Here is a 26,617-nt window from a genome sequence, read left to right as displayed (position 1 = left end):
GGCCCGCCAGACCTCGTCATGTGGCCCGTGGCATCAAGGGCGAGGAAGCGAGCTTCTCATCCTTTTTACTGGTCCCGACCCAGATTTTAGGGTCCGCACTCCGGCGGAGGCTCTCTGCCTTTCTAAAAAGTGACCCACGCAAACAGCCTTCCCTGCCTGCTTGCAGACAGGGCTCCAACCGAAGCGCCCCGTCGGCGCTGCCTACCGGCCGGTCCCACAACTTTCGCCTACTTCGCGGGCCGGGCAAAGAGGCTTTCTGCTCACTCGGTCCAGTCCGGGGCTCGCTGCGGAGGAGGCGGTCCCGCGAAGCCGAGCTCGGAGCCGGCTGCCTCTGCCCCTCGAAGCCTCCCAGGCGCGGCTGCTTGAGGGGGCGGGTCGGGCGCGCGGCAACTTTTGGAGCGCGAGGGAGCCGCGGAGGCTGGCAGCAAGGGCAGGGAGCGAGAGCCACGCTTGGGACGCCGCTCGCTCACTCGCTTGGGCCGCAAGAAGAGGCCACTGCGGCGCTGCAGCTGGCGAGGAGATGGCTGGGGGCGCGGGCGGCGGGGCCAGGGGCTGGCTGGGGGTCGCCCTGGTGGATAAGTAGCGGGGCCGGCAGGCGGGGAAGGGAACGGTGGAGGCGAGTGGAGAGCGGGGACCCAGCGCAGGTCTTGCCGCAGGCGGCGCACCCCCGCTGGGCTGAAAGAGGCGAAGCTGCTGCCGGTTCAGCTGCGCAGAGTGGGGTGGAGGGAGGCGGGCGGGCGGTGTGCCACACCGCAAAGCAGGGGCGCCTCCCACCCCGAAGAGGACCGCGCCAGCATCTGGGCGGCTGGAGCAAAGTGGGAGCCTGCCAGCAACTTGGCTGCGGGAGCCTGGCTACGAAACACCACCCCCCTCCCCACGCCAACACATCGGCTTTCTCCGGGCCGGAGGACTTGGCAGATAGCCCCCTCCCCGGGAGCAACTGCAGCAGCTTGGGGCCCCAGCAGGACATCCTGGCCACCTGCGCTCGCGGTGCCGCTGGGGCTCCCTTGCAAGGAAGAAACTGCTGCTGCCCAAACTGCAGCTCCGTATCCTCCGACTCCTGAGTGCGGCGGCAGGGCTGGGGGAGGCAACATTTGCTTCTGCTCTGCTCTGTTGGGACAGGCTCCTGTCTCCTCCCCGTTGGAGCTCCAGTCTGCCTGGAAGCCCATCTCGTCATCTTTTTAAAAAATCATTATTATTTCTTCTTCTATTCTTATTTAAAATCGTACTGGAATAGGTATATTAAATAGTGTATAGGTTCAAGACAACACACACCAGTGCCTAAGGAAAAATAACTTTGATAAAGTCCTACAGATACAACCGGCCCTTTGAGGGTGACCAAACTGTTGATGTGGCCCCCGATGAATTTGAGTTTGACACCCCTGCTCTAGAGGAAACAATTTCTGTTTGTATCCATCTTTTTGAAAGCAGCTCCAGCAACAAAATTACTTTTGTTTTCCAGATATTTTATTCCTTTTTATATGCAGAAGGAAACATTGGAATCAATATGTTTCTATTTTTTAACTATCTGTCAAAAAACGTTTTATTCAGAGTCAATGAACTTCCCCAAAGCGTCTGTCTCTGGCACCCCATTCCCAGGTTCAAGATGGTGGAAATTTATCTTTCTTTACTCTCTCTCCTGCAGGTTTAAACAATCTAAGATTTCCCCCCTCTTCTCCTGCTTCCAAGGGGGGGTTGGTGTTTTTAGCTAATGAAAATTTAGTCCTTTACAAACGACTTTCCAGACTTTAGCTTGCAATGTCTTTGCTTCAATCTATTTACAAAAGTGGAAGGCGCACTTCCTGTTTAGACCTTCCCGCTTCAGTGCCAAATTAATTCAACTTTTAAATCTCCAATTCTTCACTTTACTCACGGGTAGTTATTTTTAAATCCAATTGACCACAGGAAAAAGTCAGCGCTCTCCGGCAACAGCTGTGCGGCTTCACTCCGTGAAAGTAGTAATCAGTTCGAAGCACCGCGCCGCTCACCCCACTTTGCTCCGGAGCCCCAAAATGGGTTTCCCCGCGAGTAGGGGAGGCGCTCTTGGTGCCCGCCGAATCCCACGTTACCAGGCTTCCTCTGCCTGGGATTTTTAAGGGGTCCCTGCCTTCGCCGTGGCGGAAAGACCCGATTCTCACGGAGTGGGTTCCTCTCGGTCAGAGGAACTCCGCCATTGCCAATGGCGCTAACCCGGAAGTCCTCAGACAGATACATTTTGGGCTGTGACCTTTACATATCTTCCAGCCCCGAGATCGTGGGGTGGTGCAAAGTTATTTTGGCACCTGTTTCCACTGTGTCATTTTCCCCTTACACAGTGTATGACGAAGGAGACAAAGGTCTCAGAGACAACGGTCACAGACAGGACACGGCGGGCTGCTGAGACTGCAAAAGGTTAGACAAAAGATGTTCAGACAGCTGTGGCCTTATCTGTGAGTGAGCTACCCAACCCAACAATCATTCCTACACCCCCCACCTCTTGCCCTCATTCTGCCCTCTCCTGCGCAGCATCGGTGGCGAGCTCTGGATGGCAGCTGGAGCTCCTCATCGCACCATGACCAGATCCTGGCAGAGCGCAGTCTGCTTGGGGAAGAGGCCTGTTGCTCAGTGGCAACCCTGCTGTGCCTTTCTCCTTGGTGCCATCCAGTGGGCCCCATCCTGAGTGCTCTCTGCTATACGACCTGCCATCCATTCCCACCCAGGTTTTCTAGCCATGGTGGGGAATATCGGTGTGAGCTAGCCTTGAGCTTGAGGTTGGAGTGGACAAGCAGTGCCCAGTGAAAGTGTTGGGGGCTCTTGATGCACCATCACAAAAGGGAAACGGGCTTCAGTCCCTGTTGGCTCAGCCGGCGGTGAAGGGAGAGGTTCAGGGACACAAGAACTTTGCAGAGTGATGAGCTGCCTGTTGTCGCTGTTCTTAGGACGTCTTCTTGACTTCGGTATCTCTGAGCTGCTCTCCTGCACTACCTTTCCATCCTACTAGGAAATTTAAAAATGCCGCACCACAAACAACCACTAAAGCAATTGGGCCACAAAGTTAAATGCAAGCTCTATCGCTGAACCCAGTTTCAGTACATGGGTAGAATAAGGGGGACCTTCGATAAGCAAAAGGGACGCGGGTAGTGCTGTGGGTTAAACCACAGAGCCTAGGACTTGCATATAAGAAGGTCGGCGGTTCGAATCCCCCTGACGGGGTGAGCTCCCATTGCTTGGTCCCTGCTCCTGCCAAACTAGCAGTTCGAAAGCACGTCAAGTGCAAGTAGATAAACAGGTACCACTCTGGCGGGAAGGTAAACGGCGTTTCTGTGCGCTGCTCTGGTTCGCCAGAAGAGGCTTAGTCATGCTGGCCACGTGACCCGGAAGCTGTACGCCGGCTCCCTCGGCCAGTAAAGCGAGATGAGCGCCGCAACCCCAAAGTCGGCCACGACTGGACCTAATAGTCAGGGGTCCCTTTACCTTTTTTGATGAGCAAATCATCCCTGCTGCATTTGTGCTTGTCCAAAACTGCCCACTGTGGAAGGAGAAGTGGCAGGAAGAAGATCTCTGGTCACTTAGAGGGATCCCAGGTCCTGGGTAAAGAGCAGCTTGCAGGATATGAAAAAGGAGGACCAACATTGTAGCACCCTGCTTGTGGTTAACGCTTAGCTGGAATGAAATATTCAACGCAGCAATAGAGAAATTAAAATAATTATTTATTTGTCAGACAAATAAATGAGAGGCACAGTGGTATATGGTTACCAAGCTCTGGCCTGGCCTCCTGCCATTATGGCCAGCCCTTATATTCCCTTAATCCAGCCCCCTTTGCTCCTCCTTTGGCTGCCTCTGTCCAATCAGCCTAGTTGGATTTCCTATTGGCTGATTGCTAGAACCAATCACAAAAAGATACACCCATATCCTCCTGTCCTTATATGGAGGACAAAGAGCTATATATTGTTACATCTATAAATGACAAATAAGTAGTAATATATCTTACATGTGTCTCAACAAGGAATCTTAATTACCAGCTCACCTCTTGCCCTCCTTGCCCTATTGCCTTCTAAAACAAATGGTTAATCTTAAATTTTTATCTTAAACATATGTCAAGGATCTTGAGTTTCACATCAACATTGAAAGATATCCTTCATTTGAAGGTTTCTAAACAAATGCCTGACAGCCATATATCAGGACAGCATTTGATGGCGTCTTCCTGTCTGGCAGGGGGGCTAAACTGCTGGCTGACTTAATTCCAGGATAAATACAACTCTTCTAGCATTTGTTAAATCCTTTGCATAATTACATTTAAGCCAATATATTTAAGCTAATATATTTCATACATTATCATAGGTAACCTTTTAAAAGAATAAAGCTTCTCAAAGTAGAAAGGAAGGAACTCAGTAAAAAAAAACAGTTTTTAAAGAAGGCTCTTTAGTTTACACCTCCCCCTTTCACCCTCCTTTCCAGCCTCAAAATAAAATGGGAAGAAGTTTCTTTTTCCCCAGCCAAGCCAGTTGCCTTTTCTCTCAGTTTAAGAAAGAAACAGTTTTAAAAAGACTTCCCAAAAAAGCCTCTCTTTCTCTGTCAGCTAGATGCTTCTCCCCATTTGCCTCTGGCCTTAGAAAATACAGCTCAAGGTTTAAGAGAGGCCCATGGTATCATTTTACTATTTGCCCATTCCTAATTATATTTATCTCTGCCTTTGTTATCTTCTGTAACATGTAGGGTCAGTGTCATTACTCAGTCTGTAATTTCAGCTTTTATGACTTTGAGAATTGCTTTCTGCTATCAATCAAAAGGGGCCCCTTGTCTAAGAGGAGGAAAACACTGTTTTCTTAAGCAGCTAGCCTTCTTGCCTGGCATGAAACATTTGAAAATCTACTTTTGAAAATCTAAGCCCTCTTTAATATACAAGTCCTGATCAAACATTAATAAAATGCAGGCTTATGCCTGATGCCTCATTCCCCCCTTTCAAGCTCAAGGACCTTCATCCCAAGTGTCCTTGATAGCTTGACCTTCATCATGTTCCTGAGGTAAAGCTCTGTATAGGGCCATGATATGAGGTAGAGTTTCATTTGAAACCATCTTGCTAATTGTACTTCTAAAACATGAAATGATACATGGCATCATACATAAAACCATTACCACTACTGTCAAGAAAAACAAGCAAGACAATAGTATCCCTTTGAGTCCTGTGACATTAGGTAACCAATTGGTGAGCCATCCCATATCCCATCCTTCCCATGTTTGTACTGGGACATGTGCTATATTCTCCATCTTTGTGGCCAACACACGGATTGCCTCACCATTATCTGAAATGTTAAAGCAACAGGCATTCCCTGTCAAGTTCAAGACTCCACATAGGCCTCCCTGCTTGGCAAGTACATAATCCATTCCCATTTTCAGCTGCAAAATGGCGGCTCTACTTTCATCCAACTGTTGTGCAATAAGTCTCAAACTCTTGGCCGTTGCATTGGTTACAAGTTCCACTACTGCTTGCAATCGAATTATTCTGTTTAGATTATAAATAGGATCCCGTGCCCCTTGTATGAGCTCACCAGGATTCCAGGAGGCAGGATCATAATAGGCTATAATGCGCTCTGGTGGCCAATCATCAGTACCGCTCCAACTTTGGGTACTTCCTCCTGCTATATGAGAAATATCAGCGTTTCTTCGTGTACGCTTGGCCAAATTAGTGGGCATAATCCACATTGGTGGTAATACCCATCCCAGGAAACAAGTCCCACTCCATTTGGAGGGGAGTTTCTTGTATGCCCATTCTCCACATATCCACCACAACCATCGTGTCTGAGGTCTTTGGTACGTGGAGTACAGAAGGCGAAATAGCAAAAGAGGTAGAGAGTTCACAGTGCAGTATGTTAGATTGCCTTTTTCTGTCACAGTTATGTTCCATACCACTTTCCATGCATGAATAAAAGGAGGTGCACAGGGCAAGGCATCCCGAGTTCGATAGGTAGTATCGTGTGCCCAGGTATTCTTAATATTATCCCAAGTATAGTGACAATGAGAAGAGCCTATCATGGTAGAATCAGCTGCATTTGATGATTTATGTACACAGAATTCCCCTTGTACAGGTATAACTCGTAATGGTTTAGTTGAGTTCCATCCGGGGAAATTCTGTACTTCTGTTTGGTGTGGTATTTCGCTTACCATACCAATGGCATCTAATGGTATCGGTAATAAGGGCATACCTCCCTCTGAATCATCTGGCCCGAGAGAGCAAACAAGGCAATTGGTCCTATTTGCAACATTGGCTACCATTTCAGCTAAACCTACCCACATATTGTGGTCATGGCGGAATCCATATTTAGTCAATTTGGTCAGATTCAAGGACCCTTCCCCTTCCCAAGGGATCAGGATTAATAGAATCATGTTGATGTCTAGCATATGCATTCCTCCCACAAAAGATTACCTTATTGTGATAGCAAATAAATATTAGTCCCAATATAATTCCCCCAGTGACAGAAATGGGGAACCACCAAGACCAAAACATATATCCCGAGGATCCCCAATGAGTAATATCTCTGATAATTGTTCCACAAGGGGGGGGGGCAGTCAATTAATTGTATAAGAGAATCTGTCCTTTCACAATCGCTGGTTCAGATGCTCCTCAAGCTTCAGGCGTGCGCAGGTCAGCCAGCTTCCAGGTTGTGGCTGCAGCAGGCCGGTCGTCTAATGTTGCCCGTGACCTAGCCCGTTCCCGGTAGGGCTAGATACAGGGGTTTTTGGAGAGAGTCAGTTTAAGAGGATTAGAGGGGTCACCTTTGCACGTCCAACTGCCTTCGGACTTCTTCAAACGGGAGTGATGAATCCAGGGGGTCACCTCAGCTACCTTCACCGCTGTTGGAGTAGAGAGCAAGACGGTGTAAGGTCCACGCCACTTAGGTGCAAGTGGATCACGTTTCCACTCTTTCACCCATACGCTATCGCCAGCCTGGAACTGATGAATCGGCTCGGCAATGCTGCACGGCGTACGCTCGAGGGCCCACCTGTTAAGAGAAACAAAAACACGGGAGAGAGATTGCACTTGTCCCTGTGTCACATGGTCTCCTATTTGTTTAAGATCAGCTGAAATATCCTGAACAAAGGAGGGCGGTCTCCCATACAGGAGCTCAAAAGGTGACAACTTAAGTCTTTTTGTGGGTGCACACCGAACACGAAACAGTGTTATGGGTAACACATCTACCCATCCCAATCCCGTTTCCTGGGTTAATTTTGCCAATTGGGTTTTCAGAGTCCGATTCATTCTTTCAGTTTTCCCTGAACTCTGAGGCCTATAGGCTGCATGCAGTCTCCATTTCACTTGTAGGACTCGACATACTTCTTGTACTACTTGATCAATGAACGCTGGCCCATTGTCACTTCCAATGCATCTAGGTAATCCAAACCTCGGGATCAATTCAGTGAGGAGTCTCTTAGTTACCTCTCGTGCCTTTTCAGTTCGGGTGGGAAAAGCTTCAACCCATCCGGTAAGAGTATCTACAAACACAAGGAGATACTTGAATCCCTTAGAAGGGACCAGCTCTGTGAAGTCCACAATTAGGCTTTCCATGGGGACATATCCCACATGTTGGATTCCAGGAGGTTGTACCGGTCCCTGCCTGGGATTGTTTTTAGCACAAAGAACACATTTCTGTGAAATGCAAGTTGCTAATTGTGATAGGTTAATAATATACAACTTCCGACTGAGACTCTCTCTGGTTGCAGTACCGCCAAGGTGAGTAGATTCATGATAATTTCTTACAATTGTGCCTGCTAGATGATGAGGTACATAAATCCTATTGTCTGGCAGGATCATCCAACCGTCCTTCACAACTGCTCCTTCCTGTTCAGCCCACTTCCTCTCTTCTGGGGTATAGTGAGGTTTAACTTCTTCTGGAACTACCTCTGGTATGAGGGCTGCTATAAATCCTCCCACAGGCTTTTGGGCTGCCTCTCGGGCTGCTTTGTCAGCAGCATGATTTCCTCTGGTTATTGGATCCCTTCCTCGTCCATGACCTTTGCAGTGCATTACAGCAATCTGTTCTGGAGCCCATACTGCTTCTAACAGGATTTCTACTTCAGGTCCATATTTCAAGGCCTTCCCGTGGGCTCCTATTAGACCTCTTTCTTTCCATAGAGCACCATGTGCATGCAGGGTTAAGAAGGCATATTTAGAATCAGTATAGATGTTTGCCTTACATCCGGCTGCCAATTGCAGAGCTCTAGTTAAACCTATAAGTTCAGCTTTTTGTGCTGAGGTGCCAGCAGGCAAAGCTTCAGCTTCCACAACTTCCTCATTGGTGACCACAGCATATCCTGCTCGTCTGGCACCTTCATGCAGGTAACTGCTACCATCAGTATAATATACAACATCTGGATTTTTCAATGGTTCATCTTTCAGATCGGGTCTACTGGAATAAACTTCATCCATTACTTGGAGACAATCATGTGATTCTTCATCATCTACCTCTGGTAGGGGCAGCAAAGTCGCTGGATTGAGCATATTCACTACTCGTAGATGAATCCTGGGATTTTCACACAATAGGCCTTGGTACCTAGCCATCCTTGGGTTCGTTAGCCAATAACTACCCTTATATTCCATGAGTGTCAGAACAGCATGAGGTACATTCACATACATCGTCTGGCCGAAGGTAAATTTATCAGCTTCTTTGACAAGGCTGGCAGTGGCCGCTACTGCCCTTAGGCATGGAGGCCATCCTTTTGCTACTGAGTCCAATTGTTTTGACAAATAAGCTACTGGACGGTTCCAACTTCCTAATCTCTGGGTCAGGACTGCCGCTGCAATCCCATTCTGTTCATGTACATACAGCTGAAAGGGTTTTTCCGAATTAGGCAGTCCAAGGGCTGGGGCCTCCATAAGTCGTTGTTTGATAACTAAAAAGGCTTGTTGCTGCTCAGGTCCCCATACGAATGGGTCCTTTTCTGCACCTCGAGTGCTTTCATGTAAGGGTTTGGCCAGACTGCTGAAATCAGGTATCCATAGTCTACAAAACCCTGCTGTTCCCAGGAATCCTCTGAGTTGTTTCCTTGTGGTAGGTTCCTTGATAAGGCAAATAGCTTCTTTCCTCTCTGGCCTCAATGCTCGTTGTTGGTGTGAGATGTCAAAGCCCAAATATTTGACCTTTTCTAAACATAACTGTGCCTTTTTCTGGGAAACTCGGTAGCCAGCTTCCCAGAGCAAGTGGAGCAGTTCCTCTGTACCTTCTTTACAGGTATCAAAATCCTTTGCTGCTAGTATAAGGTCATCTACATATTGCAGAACCACCTTTTCTCCAGGTATTGATGGGTAACTTGTTAGATCCTTCGCCAAGGCAGTGCCAAATAAAGTTGGGGAATTTTTGAATCCCTGGGGCAATCTCGTCCAGGTTAGCTGGCCTTTTGTTCCTGTCAAAGGGTCTTCCCACTGGAAGGCAAATATAGGTTGGCTCTGTGGTGCCAGCCGGCAACAGAAGAATGCATCTTTCAAGTCCAATACAGTAAAAAATGTTGCTTCTGGTGGGATCAAACTCAGCAGGGTGTATGGGTTTGGTACATTTGGGTGCAAGGTCTCGATAGCCTGGTTTACGAGCCTCAAGTCCTGCACTGGCCTGTATTCATCTGTCCCAGGTTTTCGAACAGGCAAAAGGGGTGTGTTCCATTCTGATTGGCAGGGCTTAAGCAGACCATATTTTAATAGGCGGTCCAAATGTTTCTGGATGCCCTCTGCTGCTCGCCGGGGTAAAGGATATTGCTTTACAGATACAGGGGTAGCCATAGGTTTTAAGGTTACTACAATTGGAGCTATATTCTTGGCCATTCCTGGTGGGCTATTTTCGGCCCATACTCCTGGTGGCACCTGTAGAGTTCGGAGGAGCTTGTTTAACTCTGTATCCAATGTGGGTTGGACTTGCAGGGCTGACATTAGGCGCCATGATTGTTCCTTAGGTACTGAGAGGGAAATTATTCCTGCTGCCTTTGATGGCAATTTCATTTCTGGACCTCGAGGAGTGAAGGTGATTTGGGCCTGCAATTTGGACAGCATATCTCTACCTAAGAGAGGTATTGGACACTCAGGTATATACAAAAACTGATGGGTTAAACGATGTCCCCCAATCTGGCATTCCAAAGGTTGGAGGAAAGACCTCTTAGCTGACTGACCAGTGGCACTTTTAATGACTACACTTTTGGATGCCTTTTTCTGCAATAGTTCTGGGAGTACTGAGTATTCAGCCCCAGTATCAATCATAAAGTCTATTAAATGGCTTCCTAATTGGATCGTGACCGTGGGCTCCTGGAAGCCTAACTTTATGGAGTCCGGTCTTTCCTAGTCTTGGGTAAAATCCTCCTCTGCCAGTCCAATGACATTGTCCCTACTCCGTCCTTGTCCAGGTCTCTGATATCTTCCATCTCGGATCATTCCCCGTCCCCGTCCCTGGTTTCTTGGGCCGGAGCCTGGGCCTGGGCCTGGGCGTACTTCTTCCAACCTCAGGGGTTCAGGACACTCCCGCTTCCAATGACCCTCCTTCTTGCAATTTGCACATTGATTCCTTCCCAGTGGTGGATTCCTTCCCCGCCCTCTTCCTCCATTTAAGGGGCGGTAGTCTTGCTTCACTGCTGTGGCTAGCATTACCATCTTTTCCTTCTGCCACTTCTTCTTCTCTTGTTTCTCAGCCTCATCCCTATTCCGATAAACTCGGCGTGCAATGGCCATAATTTGGCTCATCAGCATCCCTTCCCATCCTTCGGATTTCTGAATTTTCTTACGAATGTCAGAAGCGCACTGGGCCACAAATGTAGCAGTAATCATTCTGCTGTTTTCAGGGGCTTCAGGGTCAAAAGGAGTCCATATACGATAGGCTTCTTGCAGCCTCTCTAAAAAGTCTCCTGGACTCTCATTTGGTTTCTGTTCTACTTCTGAGACTTTAGACATATTAGTGGGCTTCTGGCATGCCCTGCGGATACCTTGCACAAGCGTCTGGCGGTAGGTGGTAAGTCTGGCCAGGTGAATTACATTGTTTGGATCCCAATTAGGATCTTCCAAGGGAAAGTTGTCTTGGAGATGACGGTCAATATTATAAATATTTCCCACTCTGGCCTGCTCACGCAAATATATCTGTGCCTTTTCAATTATGTCTCTCCTTTCCTCAGTGGTGAACAGAGTATTCAGGAGCTGGCGGCAATCTGTCCAAGTAGGACTATGAGTATTTATTATTGAAGTCACCAAGTCCATCATAGCCTGAGGTTTTTCTGCAAAAGATGGGGTGTGTGTTTTCCAATTCATCAGATCTGTAGTCGTGAATGGAATATATTGCAGGGTCGAAGTTCGAGGTGGCCGTGGTCCGAGTTGCCCGTTAACCAGCACAGGCTCCTCAAGTGCATCAAATACTCTTCTGAGAGGGGCTACTACGTGATCTTTCTCTTCGCCTTGCTCTAGGGGCCTCAAATCATAGGGGATGGTATTTGTCCCAAGGCGTTCTTTTAGCAGCTTTATACGCCTGGCTGTATTGCTTGCTGACCGATTAAGGTCTCCCTGTAACTTCTGTAATAATTCTCTAGGACTTGGATGTACAGGAGTTTGGGGTAGGCAATCAGTTGTTTCACTAAAAGAGACTGTAGATGGAGTTCTACTGGGACTCACAGATGGAATAACCACTTCTGCTTGGGCTTTATTATAGGCCTCCAATGCCTCCTGAAGATATTTATCATAATCTATCAAGGAATCAAGTTCTGTGACTCCAGCCCCATTATTCATTCCACTTTCTTGCCTTGGGGTTACAACTGGTGGAGTGTTTGGATTAGGCTCCCTTCGATGTGGAGCATAAGGTGGAGGTGGAAGCAGCTCTTCCTCTGGTCCCTCAAAAATGGGTTTGAGTTTATTTGGCAAGATTCCTTTCCTAGCTTCGGCTTTTACAGCCAATAATTTGCATCGTTGGACTTTGCATTCCCTTATCCATGGAGGATTTTTATTTAATGTGCTCAGCCAGGAATCTATATATGAAAATTGTTCTGGGCACCCTCCAATTTCTTTGGCGATGTTAGACCAAAGTTTGCTTACTAAATTTATATCAAAGGTTCCTTGAGATGGCCATTCAGTATTTTGCTTCGGCCACTCTAATTCACATAACGTTCTCAGGCGCTCTGGCGTCATTTTGACTCCATACGCCCCTGAGAAGGCTTTCTTAAAATTATTTAACATACATTCAAGAGGTGTATTTTCCCCTTTTGAACCCCCAACTCCCATTGTATGGCCCTGTGAAGTATCCACTCAGTCACTCACACACACGCTTCGTGGGTTTCCTTGCCCAGATGGAGTCGCCTCACTGGGAACCGAAGTACTACCCACTCCACACTCAGGTCAGCTACAGATTGCTCTGTACTTTCTCACACATACAATGCGTTAGATACTTCACCACACACTACCTCCCATTCTTCCCTTTTCCCCCACCAGATCACCATCTGATGTATCCAACCACCTAGCGTACTCAGTTCCCACTTACTGAGACGCAGAAGTTTGATCAAGACTTCTCTTCCTCCCAATTAATTGGAGGGCCAAAAATCCCTTTGTGCACTTACCCCTGGTTGGTTCCGTTTCCCCCCCGGTCCGTCGCCGCCAGTGAGCAGGGTATCAGACAGACGAGACTTCTGCGTTCCCCCTGGAAAAATTTTTTTTTTTTTTTTTATAAAATTTTTATTGGGTTTTCACATTTTTTATAGACAAAAACAAAACACATAACACCAAAACAAACATAACACACAACAAACATGAATAGTTCCCGAAAATCTTATTTTCTAACCCTGGTCCTTGACTTCCCCCCACCCCCTCCCTTGCATCCCTATTCCCAAGTTTGTGTCAGCAAGTTAGTATTTCTTCCGTCTTAATATTAGTCCTTTTATAAAAACAAAAATAAGTTTTCCCTAAGTTGGACCCCAATTCTCTTCCCTCGATTTCTCATTTTTTCCTGAATAGTTTCCTTATTACTAAACCCCCTGGTCTTGAGTGTTGTTTAAATTTAGATACTTCCCTCCCTCCCATCCCCGCTTGGCGTCCTTTCCCAAGACATGTCCAAAATAACAGTTTTTAGCCTGGATTCCGCACATCCGAGGCTCTCAAATCTTTGCCAGTCCCTCTCCGCCGGTTTTGTTGGTAGTCCTTTTTGTCTGTCATCGAGTCTCGAAAGATTTCCTTAACAATCAATCCAGTCAGTCCATAGTCTCTTCCCATATTTAAAGGCAGCTGCTGAGGAGTTTCCACTAGGCCCGAGTCTTGATGATAGTCAAAATCAAAATCAAAGTCTATGTGGAGGCCCCAATTATACTTCTTTATTTCCAGTTCCTGAATTCCATAAACTCCCAGGGCCTCCACTTTCATCTTCTGTGTCTTTCGTAGGTTTACACTGGATTTAATCCAATAGTCTCCTTGCTTGTATTCTCCAGATGCCGGATTCTGGTTAGTATTTTCCCACATAACTTGTTCTCTTTCTTGTTTTGTCTTCTCCTCTTCTTTGTTTATTATTTCAAATTCAGCTGTGGGTTCTTTCTCACTCAGATCGTCATTACATTCAGCAGAGCTACTTGTTTCCAAATCCAAGGTCGTCAATTGTTTACTCATAGCTGTAGTCTGCTCCTGTAAAGCTCCCACCAGTGAAAACATCCTTTCAATTTCTCTCAGTATCTTTCCACCCACAGCCATTGTAATTCCACAGAATTCCCCCTAGAGGGAATCTGGTTGCTGAATGATCTTTTCTCCAACAATCCTCTGTCCTGTTATTGTTTCTTTGTTTCCCACAATTTTAGTTCAATTGTAACTCCTTTTAATCCGGAGAGATCTTAAGTAGCAATTTTTTCACTGTTAACAGTCCATTTGACAGCTTTGACAGCTGTCAAATTCTGCTCCTCTACACAGGCTCCAAGGCAGATCGCTCCCGGGCCCGGGAGGGAGGGTTATTTACCACAAAACAAAGTCTCTTTCAACACTCCACTCTCCTGTTCAAATTTGCCTTTCTAAATCTTGGAAGTTGCTGTCTTTTTAAAACTCACCCTTTACAGGGTAGGCGCTCCAGCTTAGCTCTTGTATCGTTGCTCTGGATCGTCTGCAAGGGGGGGGTGGGGACTTCCTTTTGGCTCACCCCCCGGTCGTCTCAAATTCAAAGGATAAAAATTTTTAGAGTTCAGTTCCAGATTACTCACGGGTTCTTTTTTCAGTCCGAATTTCAAGGAAGGAAGTCAGCGCTCTCCAGTTATGGCTCGCGGCTTTGCTCAGCGGCGGTAGCGATCGACTCTCAGTGTCGCGCCGTCCCCCGTATCCCCTCCGTAGCCTTTAAAAAGGCTCATTGCGAATCAGGGGAGGCACTTGAGACACCCGCCGAGTCCTCAGTCCGCAGGCTTCCGCGCCTGCGGTTTTTAAGGGTCCCCGTGTCGCCGGCACGGCAAAGACCCATCCACCGCTGAGCCGATTCCCTCCGGAGCTCGGAGGGAATCCGCCATTCCTGGATCGCGCCAACCCGGAAGTCCTCTCCCCCTGGAAAAATTTACCAGTGCGCGCTTGGGTAAGCAGTTTAGAGATCCTCTCTCTTGTACCCTGCTCAGTAGAGCGAAGGGGCTGCGTTCCAGCAGACCACTTATCCGAGTCACAGGGGCACCATAAAATGTAGCACCCTGCTTGTGGTTAACGCTTAGCTGGAATGAAATATTCAACGCAGCAATAGAGAAATTAAAATAATTATTTATTTGTCAGACAAATAAATGAGAGGCACAGTGGTATATGGTTACCAAGCTCTGGCCTGGCCTCCTGCCATTATGGCCAGCCCTTATATTCCCTTAATCCAGCCCCCTTTGCTCCTCCTTTGGCTGCCTCTGTCCAATCAGCCTAGTTGGATTTCCTATTGGCTGATTGCTAGAACCAATCACAAAAAGATACACCCATATCCTCCTGTCCTTATATGGAGGACAAAGAGCTATATATTGTTACATCTATAAATGACAAATAAGTAGTAATATATCTTACATGTGTCTCAACAAGGAATCTTAATTACCAGCTCACCTCTTGCCCTCCTTGCCCTATTGCCTTCTAAAACAAATGGTTAATCTTAAATTTTTATCTTAAACATATGTCAAGGATCTTGAGTTTCACATCAACATTGAAAGATATCCTTCATTTGAAGGTTTCTAAACAAATGCCTGACAGCCATATATCAGGACAGCATTTGATGGCGTCTTCCTGTCTGGCAGGGGGGGCTAAACTGCTGGCTGACTTAATTCCAGGATAAATACAACTCTTCTAGCATTTGTTAAATCCTTTGCATAATTACATTTAAGCCAATATATTTAAGCTAATATATTTCATACATTATCATAGGTAACCTTTTAAAAGAATAAAGCTTCTCAAAGTAGAAAGGAAGGAACTCAGTAAAAAAAAACAGTTTTTAAAGAAGGCTCTTTAGTTTACACCTCCCCCTTTCACCCTCCTTTCCAGCCTCAAAATAAAATGGGAAGAAGCTTCTTTTTCCCCAGCCAAGCCAGTTGCCTTTTCTCTCAGTTTAAGAAAGAAACAGTTTTAAAAAGACTTCCCAAAAAAGCCTCTCTTTCTCTGTCAGCTAGATGCTTCTCCCCATTTGCCTCTGGCCTTAGAAAATACAGCTCAAGGTTTAAGAGAGGCCCATGGTATCATTTTACTATTTGCCCATTCCTAATTATATTTATCTCTGCCTTTGTTATCTTCTGTAACATGTAGGGTCAGTGTCATTACTCAGTCTGTAATTTCAGCTTTTATGACTTTGAGAATTGCTTTCTGCTATCAATCAAAAGGGGCCCCTTGTCTAAGAGGAGGAAAACACTGTTTTCTTAAGCAGCTAGCCTTCTTGCCTGGCATGAAACATTTGAAAATCTACTTTTGAAAATCTAAGCCCTCTTTAATATACAAGTCCTGATCAAACATTAATAAAATGCAGGCTTATGCCTGATGCCTCAACATGACACAAACCTGCTGCTGTTGGGTTATTTGTTTGCCGCAGCTAAGTCTCCCCCCCCCCCCCCAGGTTGCTTAAGGTGGTCCGCAGATTTCTCCCCCTTTTCTCCTAATAGCAACAACCTGGGGGAAGATGCTGCAGAGTTGCAAAAGGTGCAGAAAAGGGCGAGGGAAATGCTGCAGAGGCTGGAGTGTCCTCCTATGGAGAGCTTAGAAAGGTGTGCCTGTTTTTTAACTCTCCCCCACAGGGGGAGTCAGGGGCCACATGGCAGGGGCCAGCCTGGCTCTTCCCGGCCGCGCGGGGGCGCCCTCCTGCCGCTCTGGCCCGCCTCTCGCTGGCCTCCGCTTCCGCCCTTTCCCGGAAGGGCCGCCCTGGATCTCCCTCCCCCCTCCCACGCGCACCTGGCCGCCAGGTGGGGCCGCCGCAGCCCCGAACGGGCCTCCGGGGGGCCAGGCGGACGAGGAGGAGGAGGAGGAAGAGGAGGGCCCAGGCCGAGGAAGGGCGCGGCGGCGGCGGCGGCGGCGGCGGCGGAGTCTGCCCCCCTCAGCAGGCAGGTGGGGGTCCCCTCATTCCCTCCCTCCCTCCTCCCGTGGGTCCCGGTTCTGGGGGAGGGGAGAGGGGTGACCCCCCCGGCCCAGCCTCTCCCCCCTCGGGCCCAGGGCTGCCTGCCGGGGTCCCTTGGCCAAAGGCACCTGGCCCTCAGCCTTCCGGGGGGGGGGCTTTCGCCTGTTTCTCCCGCCCTGGCCTTCCTCCGGGGGGGGGGGCGTCTTCTCGCCCTGGGGGGCTTTGCTCTGGCAGCGACACCCGCAGCCCGGCGGAGGCAGCTGGGAGGGGCAGCCCAAGGTCACCCCGCCGGCCCGGGGAGGGAGGGAGGGAGCCCCACGAAGCCCTTAAGCCAGGCACACCCAAACTCGGCCCTACAATTTGGGACTACCATTCCCATCAGCCCTGACCACTGGTCCTGTTAGCGAGGGATGATGGGAGTTGTAGTCCCAAAACAGCTGGAGGGCCGAGTTTGGGGGGCCTGCCTTTGGTCATTGACGTAGAGCAGGGACACCCAACTCTATAGAGACTGCGATCTACTCCCGGTATAACAAAACTGGCAGTGATCTGCCCATTGGCATTGCCCATATTTGCTAAGCTTTTTTTTAGGGGGGAGAGACCAGAGTGGTTGAACTTTTCTTAAGGGGAAAGGAACAATTTTTAGGAGCAATTGCCAAGAGGTGTTGAGCTTCTTTTAGGGGGGAGTGACCTCACTTCTTCAGCTTTTGGGGGGAAGGATTGAACGGAGTAATTGGGCTTTTTCGGCACCAATACAGGGATAATAAGCTTTCCCAGCAGCACCAGCAGAGAGAATGGGGCATAGCACCAGGCGCAGGGCGCGGCGTGAGCAACCGGCCAATCACTTTCTTAACTCCAGCGATCGACCTGGAACACCCCAGTGATCTCCATCTCAATCGCTGTTGACCAGTTGGACATTGCTGGCATAGAGCAATGCATCGTTTATCTCATGTTTCACCCAGGCGATGATTTGTGTTATATTACGTCTTATGCAGGTCATACTATACTGCTTGTTGCTACGAAAACACCGGTGAGACCGGTAGACTTTGAGCACCCAAGGGGTGTGAGGGGCACCCACTGCTCACTGGTCCTTTCTCCCTCCCCCCCCCCCCCCGCAGGATGCAGAGAGTACCAGTGCTGCTCTTCCTTGCCTGGACCTGCTTCCTCTTCTTCTCGGCCATCGGGCTCTTCACCAGCGGCTTCCTGCTCATGCGTGTGGAGCTGGCCAACCGCAGCAGCTGCTCGGACCCCCTGGCCGCCTCCCTGCCAGGGGCCAGGGCCCCCCTCGACTCCTGCTGGCTGCCAAGGCGCTTCCCCAAAGCCGTGCTCGTCATCATCGACGCCCTCAAGTTTGAGTTTGCCCAGTACGACCCCTCCAGGCGGGAGCCGCGGCCTTACGAGAACAAGCTGGGCTTCCTGCACCAGCTGGCCAGTCTGCAGCCCCTGCATGCCCGCCTCTTCCGCTTCCGGGCCGACCCTCCCACCACCACCATGCAGCGCATCAAGGGCATCACCACCGGCTCCCTGCCCACCTTCATTGACGCCGGCAGCAACTTCGCCTCCTACGCCATCCAGGAGGACAACTTGCTCTGGCAGCTGGCGCAGAACGGTGGGTGCCTCCAGAAGCGGGCAGTGAGGGCAGGCTCTTTGCAGAATGTCTGGCCTCTCTTATTCTAGCTGTTGTGGACTAAGGGAAGGGCTTTCTTCATCTTCATTTCTTCCTTCCTTTTCCTCAGATGCACTCTTCTCCCTACTCTTTCATTTTTCTCTCGGGACTTAGCTTGCAAGTGCTAGTGACAAAATGGTTCCCTTTATGTTTCTGGTGTAGACTTGCATCATGTGCTACTTCCTCGTAGGTTATGACTTGGTAGTTGAAAGCAGGCAGATTTATATTTGAGGTTGGGAAGAAGCGTCTGGCAAGTTCAGTTCTGCTCCACTTGGGATGGGGTTGCTTTGACCTGCTGAACATGAGAGCCAGGGCCCTGGTCTCTGTGGTGTATATTGTGGTTTGGAGGCAGTGGCTGGATCTGGGAGTAGGCCAGCCATCCTTCTAGGCTGGGCATATGACTTCATGGCATGTCATCCAGGCTTCTCAATTGCCATTTGCCTGGCTGCTTTTGGTGAGGGGAAATGGCCTCCAAAGCAGCTAGGCGGGGATGTTGTACAAAGGCAACTTGTTCCCTGTTATGTTTCAGACTGACAGGTTACTCTGAAAAGGCTACTGCAGAAATACGTGGGGAAATAAATTAGTACAAAACTGACAGTGAACTAATTCTTGATGTGGTCTTATATATTCTGGGGACTTTTGCCTTTGTGGCTTGATGATGCAGGTTAGAGGAAAAGTTCAGACAGGGACCGCTTTTGTGGCGACATACACTGAGCACCAGCTCAAATCAGCAGGGAGAACTCAAGAGGTTGCGGGGGTCTAACTGTGCTGCGTTTGCTACCAAGGCAGAATGTGGGCATGAAATGTGTGGAATAGTATGGGTCATTGTTGATTGTTTGTTTAACACATTTATAAATGGCTTAATATTTTTTGAAGAAATTTAAAAGGTACAGTGTAGAAACTATAAACAATATCCTTGCTGAAGCTGCCTCAACACCTCAAGGAAAGCAGACTGTGGCTTACAGTTCTTCCCATGTATATTTTTGTAGAAAACCGAACTTTTGTCAGGTGGAAACTGCACCACTGTGTCGATGAGAGGCAGGACTGAGATTTGGATATGCTTCGAGTTTCAGCTGTAAAATCAAAATTACAATTCGGAAGACAATTTGATCTTTTTTATTTTAGTTTTTTATTTTTATTGGATTATGATTTGACATGTTAATTGGATGTTTTTTATTGGAAAATTAATAAATGCTCTAACAAAAAAGAAAGAAAGAAAGAAAGAAAGAAAGAAAGAAACTGCACCACTGTGTTATCGACTCAAAGGGGCTGATCTGTAGTGACTGTGTGATGCTGTTTCCCTGAGCTGGAGGAGAGCTGTGTGCATATCCCTCCTTGGCCTTGAATGTTCTGGTTGGGTGGATCTGAGGATGAATTTCCTGAGCTCTCTAGAAAGGAACCAAGAGAAACGGAACGTGGAGCTCCTGGGCTCCGCTGACTAGGTTTCGGCTCCCTAACTTGGTGACCTGCTCATTGCTGTGCTCTAAACACCCCTCTCTCATTCCCCCCTCCCTTGCAGGGAAAAGAGTGGTGTTCATGGGGGACGACACCTGGGACGGGCTCTTCCCCCAGGCCTTCCACCGCTCGTACTTCTTCCCTTCGTTCAACGTGAAGGATCTTCACACTGTAGATGATGGAATCCTGCAGCATTTGTATGAGACAGGTGAGCCGCTGTCCCGGGCCGGAGTTCTTGGCTCCCTTTTCATGCCAGGTTGCTGGAGGAAACAGGTGGAGCAGGCAGAGGCGCTTTGCAGCTGGCTGAGAGGCCTGCTGGGAGTGGCTTGCCCTCTGTCTGCCCTACACGTTCTCCGTCCATAACCTTGAAGGGTGATGTGACCTTGCAGGCTCCAGGCTCTGGTGTGGCTCAAGTCCCCTTGTGCCAGCCAGGATCCTTGAGGGAGAGACATTCTAAATTGTTAAAGAGATCTTCAAGATTGGTTTTTGCAAAAGGGGGAACATTGAACAATTAAAAGTCAGTTTTGAATGGGAAAACGCTTGTCTCAAAATGGATTGCCTTGCCTTGAATTTATGTCAGCTTTAAAAAGGAAGTAGGCTGCCTCTCGAATTTTGTTTTTGAAACCACTTGTTTTGGACTAAGCAGAGCTCTGCAAATTGCATGAATGGAATTTCTTCACCCACAATGGAATCCTTTCCATGTGGATGTTTTTCCAATGAGAAGCCACTCATCCTCCGCCAGCCCTTGTCACCCCCTGCCCTCTGCTGGCAGCAAAATCTGAAAAGTCTGCTGGCTTTTTGCCTGCCTCTCATTGTCCCTCCCTGTGTCTTCAAGGCCTGGCCCTGAGCACATCTGAAGGTGTGCATTGAAGGGGGAGGGGGAGAAATCTGCTCCTGCTCTTCCTCTCAGCCCTCAGTAAAGTGCACCAGAGAAGAAAGAAACATTGGCTGCCTCTCAGAGCGGAAGGGGCAAGTCTTCATGCTTCTCCTCCTCTCTCTCCCTCTCTCTGTGGTGGCGCAGTCGATGGTGGCGAGTGGGAGTTGCTGATTGCCCACTTCTTGGGCGTGGATCACTGTGGCCATAAGCATGGACCAGACCACCCCGAAATGGCCAAGAAGCTCTTGCAGATGAATGACATGCTCAGGTGAGCTGGTTTCTCGGGTCATGTGGGTGCCCCTGGCTTCTCAGCACCGGCCCATCCTGTGCCAAGGACTGAAGCAGGATGAGCAGCAGCTGGGCCTTCCAGAGGAACGTGGATTGTCCTGGCCAGCGCTGGGAGGGGCAGAAGTGGGAGTTCTCCTGCTTGTTTTATTCTCCTTCCTCTGCTTTGGGCTCCAGCTGCTTGGGGACCTCAAAAGGTCTTTGGACGTTTGCATTATGTTAGGGGCCCCTTTGCCAACCTGGTGCCCACTAGACGTTTTGGAGTGCATTGGGTCCTGCTAGCATGATTCTGCTGGGAGTTGTAGTTCAGAGCAGCTGTGTCAATGTCCCTCTAAACATTAGCTTTTGAGCTCCGTGTAGAGAAGCTGTTTCGAGAGTGCTCTGGGATGAGCCTCTGATTCAGGCTCGGAAGGACCCCCTGGAGGCAGTTTGAACTGGAGCCACTTGGCCAAGGCTGCCCCAACCAGGATGTGAGCCCTGGCCCTGCCTGGAAGGGAAGCAGCTGGCCTTGGGCCCCAGGACCTGCACCCTGGAAGTTAAGCCCCAGAGTTGGTTTGCTGCAGGAGAGCATCTCAGGCTGTGAGTCAGAAAGTCCCCCGTCAAACCTGCATTTGGGCTCAGGTGCCCCTGAAGGTCCTGCCTAAACAACGTGGCTGGCGCCCACCCCCCACTTTGCCGTGGGGGGCACCCGCTGGCACAGGGAGGCGGCTGAAGTCCCGTATTGTTGATGGACAGGTCACTGGTTGACCACCTGGCGAATGACACGCTGCTCCTGGTAGCAGGGGACCACGGCATGACGGGGACTGGGGACCACGGAGGAGACAGCGAAGAGGAGGTCAACGCAGCCCTCTTTGTGTACAGCAAAGCCCAGCTGTTCCAGAGCCACCCGCCTCAGGTAAGCCAGGTGCAGGCAGGCGCGCTCTCTCTCTCTCTGTTGGGATCTTTCCCTTCCCACCTTTTGCATCTGGTCAGCCACTGTGAGAAAGGAGGCTGGACTAGATGGACCAGCAGCCGGACCCAGCAGCCTCTAAATTACTTCTTATGTGGCTGAGAGCTTGTTGCAACTGGTGCAAATAACCCCTTGGCCAGTTGCGCTTTGGAAAGGAGATTGGTGCTCTTTTCAGGCTTCTTACCTTTTAGAGCTGAAGAGTTCAGTCATGGCTGCCTGCCAGCTTCTTTCTGGCTGGCTGGCTGGCTGGGGGAGAAGGTGGGAGGCTTTTGAGAAGGCAAAAGACTTGTGCCTCAGTGGCTTGGCTTCCGTCGTGGGTGCAGGAGCCCCAGGATCAATCCCCAATGGCACCCCTAGGGCGGGATGGGAGAGGCTCCTGCCTGCAACCCTGGAGAGTCACTGCTGCCCGACAGTGTAGACATAACTGAGCCAGAGGGACTCAAGGGTCTGATTGTGTACCAGGCGGCTTCCTGTGCTGCTGGTGCTGCTGGTGCTGCTTGCCTGCTGAGGGTGGGTGGGGTCCTGGGGTCCCCACAGGGTGCTGTTCTCCCTGCCCTTCAGCAGCCGGACCCCTCGCTTCCTCCCTCTCTCCAGGAGCCAGAGACCGTCCCGCAGGTGAACCTGGTCCCCACGCTGGCCCTGCTACTGGGGGTGCCAGTGCCCTACAGCAACATCGGGGAAGTGATGGCTGAGCTGTTTGCCGCAGAGGGCGGCGCTGCCTCCTCGCTCCTCGCCCAGCTGGAGGCATACAGCATCAACGCCCGGCAGGTAAGAGGAGCTTGGCGGCCGGGTCTTGAGGAGAAAGGCTCCTTAGAGTCCAGCCTACCCCACCCCTTGAGTGTTCCTGCGCTCAGTGACGGAGACACTTGGTGTTGCAGGTCGACCGCTTCCTGCGCTCCTACTCTCGGGCAGCCCAGGACCTCTCGGTGGAGAAGCTGCGGCGGCTCCAGGACCTCTTCTCTGCTGCCGTGGAGGAGCACGAGCAGCTCTCCGCCCAGCCGGGGGCCCCTGCTCTGCCTCACCTGGAGCACCTCCGGGGCCGCTTCCGGCGCTATCTGCAGGAGGCGAGGGCCGTCTGCGCTGAGTCCTGGGCCCGGTTCCACCCGGCCCGCATGCTGGCTGGCTGTGCCCTGCTGACGTCTTCCTGTGTGCTGTGCTACGTTGCCTCCAGGGTGGCCTCGGGCCTGAGCTTCTCCTACCGCCGCCTCCTCCTCTACCCCGTCCTCTGGGGTGTGGTGGGGGTGGCCCTGCCCAGTCTGGCTCACCTCCTTGGCTGGGCCGCTGCGGACCTTGTCCTGCTCTCCTCCTGGGGAGCAGCAGCCTCCCAGTGCGGCTTCTTCTGGCACTGCTGGGCCAAGCGGCCGTGGAGGAGCCATGCGGCCAGCGCTTGTTCTCCCTCTGCGGGCACCAGCCTGAGGCAGAGGCTGCGGGCATCGGGGCTGGGCCTGCCCGGAGGCATCCTGCTGGCTCGCTGTGGCGCCATGCTCTCAGACAGCTTCGTGGTGGCCGAGGCGCAGGTGGCGCCCTTCCTGCTGGCCTCGCTGGTGCTGCTGCTGGTGCTGCGCCTGCACTGGGAGGGGCGGCTGGAGGGCGGCTCCCCCCTGGCCCTGCGGCTGCTGGGGCTGCTGGGCGTGGTCCTCGCCTGCGCCCGCCTCTCGGCGCTCTTCCGGCAGTGCCGCGAGGAGACCCCCTGCTGCCGCTCCTCGCCGCTCCTGGCCCCGCTCTCCAGCCTGCAGGACCCGGGGGCCAAGAACTCCTTCTACCTCCTCTGCCTGGCCGTGCTGGCCCTCCTGGCCTGGGGCGTGCGCCGCTGGCTGCGCCACTACGGCAACCTCAACAGCCCCAGCGCCCCGGTGCTCTTTGTGCGCTGGGGCTTCCCGCTGCTGGCCGTCTGCGTGGGGGGCTACTGGGCCATCACCTCCGGAGCCGAGGAGGCCCTGGTCAAGCTGCACGCCTGGGTGCAGCTGGCCCTGGTGGCCTTCCCCCAGGGGATCTTCGGCCTGGTGCTGGTGGGGCTCCTGCTGGTCCTCTGGGACCCCGTGACCGTCTTTGTGCGCGACAGCCGGGAGCCGGCCGAGGCCCCCATTGTCTCGCCCAGCTCCCAGGCGGAGCTCCAGCACGTCATCCCCCAGCTCTACCGGCGCATGCAGCAGTCCCTGAAGAGCCGCCTGGACGAGGCCAAGTCGGGCGGCAGGGCCACGGTGGCCGCCTACGGGCTGGGCAGCGTCTACTCGGCCGCGCTCCTCATCTGCTTGGCCCTGCTGGGCTTCCTCTTCATGACGCTGCACAGCGAGCGGCTCAGCCTGGCCTTCCTGCTTCTCTTCCTCGAGGCCTTCGCGCTGCTCTGGATGCACGCCTGCGCCGTGGCGCTCTCCTCCTCGCAGGCTGGTGAGTAAGGGCACGGCCCTGGGTCTCCGCTCCTCCTCAGTCAGGGCTGTGGACAGCGTCCTCTTGCAGGAAGGGCTTCGCTCTCAGGGAAATGGCAGAAGCTAAACAGGGCCCCGCTGTTAAGGCCTAATGGTGCCCTAGGAATCTGCAGGGGGGGGTCCCCGGGAAGAGGGGAGCAGGAGGAGGCCACAGAAACTGCAAAGCAAGGCAGACTAGGACCTGGGTGACCAGGGATTTCTGCTTGCGCAATGGGATGTTCCCCACCTTTCCATTGGATTTTGCATAAATGTGCAATTTACTATCAGAATTTTGAATTTTGTCATCTTCTTCAGTGGGGCATGCAAACAGCTATTCTGAATAACTCTTTTTAAAAGGTGGGGACGAGTTTATGGAACTGAGGGGAGGGCGGTTGCCCCAAAACACTTGGGAACCTCTGGCAGGGGAGGGGGGAGTCTCGCCAGGCAAGTGGAAATCCTTGCACTGATGGGGTGGGTTAGTTGAACATAATTCTGGTTCCCGCTGCGGAAGCTCTGCCGCGTTGTGTCTCCAGGGGTTCCTTGCTGGCCCTGACGGTTCTCGTCCTCCCACCCCAGATCCCTTCGTGGTGCCCTGGTACGCCCTCGTCGCCTGGGCTCTCGCTGCCGCCCAGTTCTTCTACGCCACAGGCCACCAGCCAGTCTTCCCAGCCATCCACTGGAACGCAGCCTTTGTCGGCTTCCAGCAGGGGCATGAAACCAACCTGCTGCCGGCGCTCCTGGTTGGGGCCAACACCTTCGCCTCCCACATCCTCTTTGCAGGTGAGTCTGCTGCCTCTGGGAAAGGCCCCAAGACTCTTTCTCTGAGCTTGCAACAGGCAGAGCGTGAATGGTGAAGGGGGGGCATAATCCCCCCAGGGATTGTTTAGCACAGTGGTTTCCAAAGTGGGCGGTACTGGCGGGGGCCCTGGGGTTTCCTAAGGGGGGAGGCAAAGAGGTGTAAATGGCTACCTGACTTCAAAAAGCTGATATCCTTGGATCAAACTCATCAGTTTCGTTGAATTAATTAAACTGAATAGTTTCACTTGGATTCTGAATGAATTTTCAATTAATTGTTACTGTTTTGAATTGTACTGTGTTATTTTCTTCCTGAGTGGATTGTGCAAAACACTATTCTGAATAATGCTTTTTATAGGCAGGGTAGCAGGTGCTGGGGCTGCGTTGATGGAACCAAGTGGGTGGGCCCCCGAAACAGTTTGGGAAGCGCTGATTTAGAGGGATTTATCTTCTTGCCCCTTTCTTTTTTCCTCTGGGTTCCATCAGCTGGTGGTCCCCGGCATTCTCTCCAGTGACCCCTCTCTCTTCCTCCTCCTTTCCTCGAGGTAGCCGGCTGCCCTTTGCTTCTGCTTTGGCCATTTGTCTGTGAAATGCCCACCGCCTCCAAGGGCAAGAAGTCGAAGGCAGAACCTCCAGACAGAGAGGAGCAGATGATGGAGATGAGGCTCCGGGAAGCCCCAGAGAAGTTTTCAGCAGCGCTTCTGCAGCTGGGGCTCAAGTACCTGCTTGTTCTGGGGGTTCAGGTATGTGCCTGAAACACCGGGGGAGGCCTTTTTCTGCAAGCCAGAGAGAGGAGGGAGGGAGAGGCGGTGATGGGGACTGGTGGGCTGTGCATGTGAGGATACAGTGAATGAACGCCAGGAGGTTTACCTGCAGCCTGAACTCCTTTTCTTTCCCCCATAGATTCTGGCTTGTGTCTTGGCAGCGATCATCCTCAGAAGGCACCTCATGGTCTGGAAGGTGTTTGCCCCCAAGTAAGTTGGGCAAGTGTCCTGTGGCTCTGGAGCTCAGTCCCCTCCGTGTGCTAGCAGGGAAAGGGCTGCCGGGCAGAGTTGCAAGGCTGGATGGGAAAAGGGTGGTCTGAGTTAGAGTTCTGTCAGCTGTAGGCTGCTCTCACTCTCTCTCTTTTGTATTATTTTTTTATTTCAAATATACAAATAAATACATAGTTTAACAGACACATGCATTAATAACCACTACAGAAATCAAATAATATCAGACTTAATAACCGTACATCTCTACATATATATATATAAAATGAAACAAACAGAAGAAAAGGAAAAAGACAAAACAAAGACAGTGACAGAAACAACATAAGATTCTTCCATTCAATACTATTCTGAAAGAGAAAGCGCTGACCTGGCAGTTAACGGGGGCTGCAGGAATCGAGAGACGCATTGGCCGGCTTCAGGGTTTTCCCCACATTGTGATTTTTGCATAGCACATGCACACGTCATGATTCGCAATATATTGCCAGGTCAAAAATTATGAAACCAGTATCATGATAAGGACTTCAAAGCGGTTTTGGACGATATATCGCCTAGCCCTACCACCCAGCACAGAAATGAGTAGTTGACTTGCCCCTGAGTTAGGCCAGTTGCCCCTATAGTGTCTTCACTAGCTGCCTCCCCCCATGTGCCCCTCTTCCCTCAAGGGTTAAATTTGGGGCCTCTCGCATGCAGAGCG

General features: G+C 50.8%; 1 protein-coding gene across 4 annotated transcripts in view; it reads left to right on the top strand.

Annotated features, from left to right (window-relative positions):
* Window positions 1–26,617, top strand: part of PIGO (phosphatidylinositol glycan anchor biosynthesis class O) — a 140,988-nt gene that overhangs the window by 113,826 nt on the left and 545 nt on the right. Inside the window, exons 1-10 of one of the 4 annotated variants that reach the window (XM_081212712.1) lie at window positions 16,303–16,488; window positions 17,618–18,108; window positions 19,685–19,828; window positions 20,642–20,765; window positions 21,518–21,677; window positions 22,326–22,499; window positions 22,610–24,119; window positions 24,713–24,916; window positions 25,481–25,674; window positions 25,835–25,905. In XM_081212712.1, the coding sequence (XP_081068838.1) occupies window positions 17,619–18,108; window positions 19,685–19,828; window positions 20,642–20,765; window positions 21,518–21,677; window positions 22,326–22,499; window positions 22,610–24,119; window positions 24,713–24,916; window positions 25,481–25,674; window positions 25,835–25,905 (3,071 nt within the window). In that variant the 5' untranslated portion in view covers window positions 16,303–16,488; window position 17,618. Of the gene's footprint in view, window positions 1–16,302; window positions 16,493–17,617; window positions 18,109–19,684; window positions 19,829–20,641; window positions 20,766–21,517; window positions 21,678–22,325; window positions 22,500–22,609; window positions 24,120–24,712; window positions 24,917–25,476; window positions 25,675–25,834; window positions 25,906–26,617 lie in introns of those variants that run through there. The other 3 variants (XM_081212711.1, XM_081212713.1, XM_081212714.1) reach the window with 3 other exon arrangements.

This window comes from Podarcis bocagei (assembly GCF_964188305.1).
Source record: "Podarcis bocagei genome assembly, chromosome: 11".
Classification (NCBI taxonomy): domain Eukaryota; kingdom Metazoa; phylum Chordata; class Lepidosauria; order Squamata; family Lacertidae; genus Podarcis; species Podarcis bocagei.
This window is presented reverse-complemented; position numbering and strand designations above follow the sequence as displayed.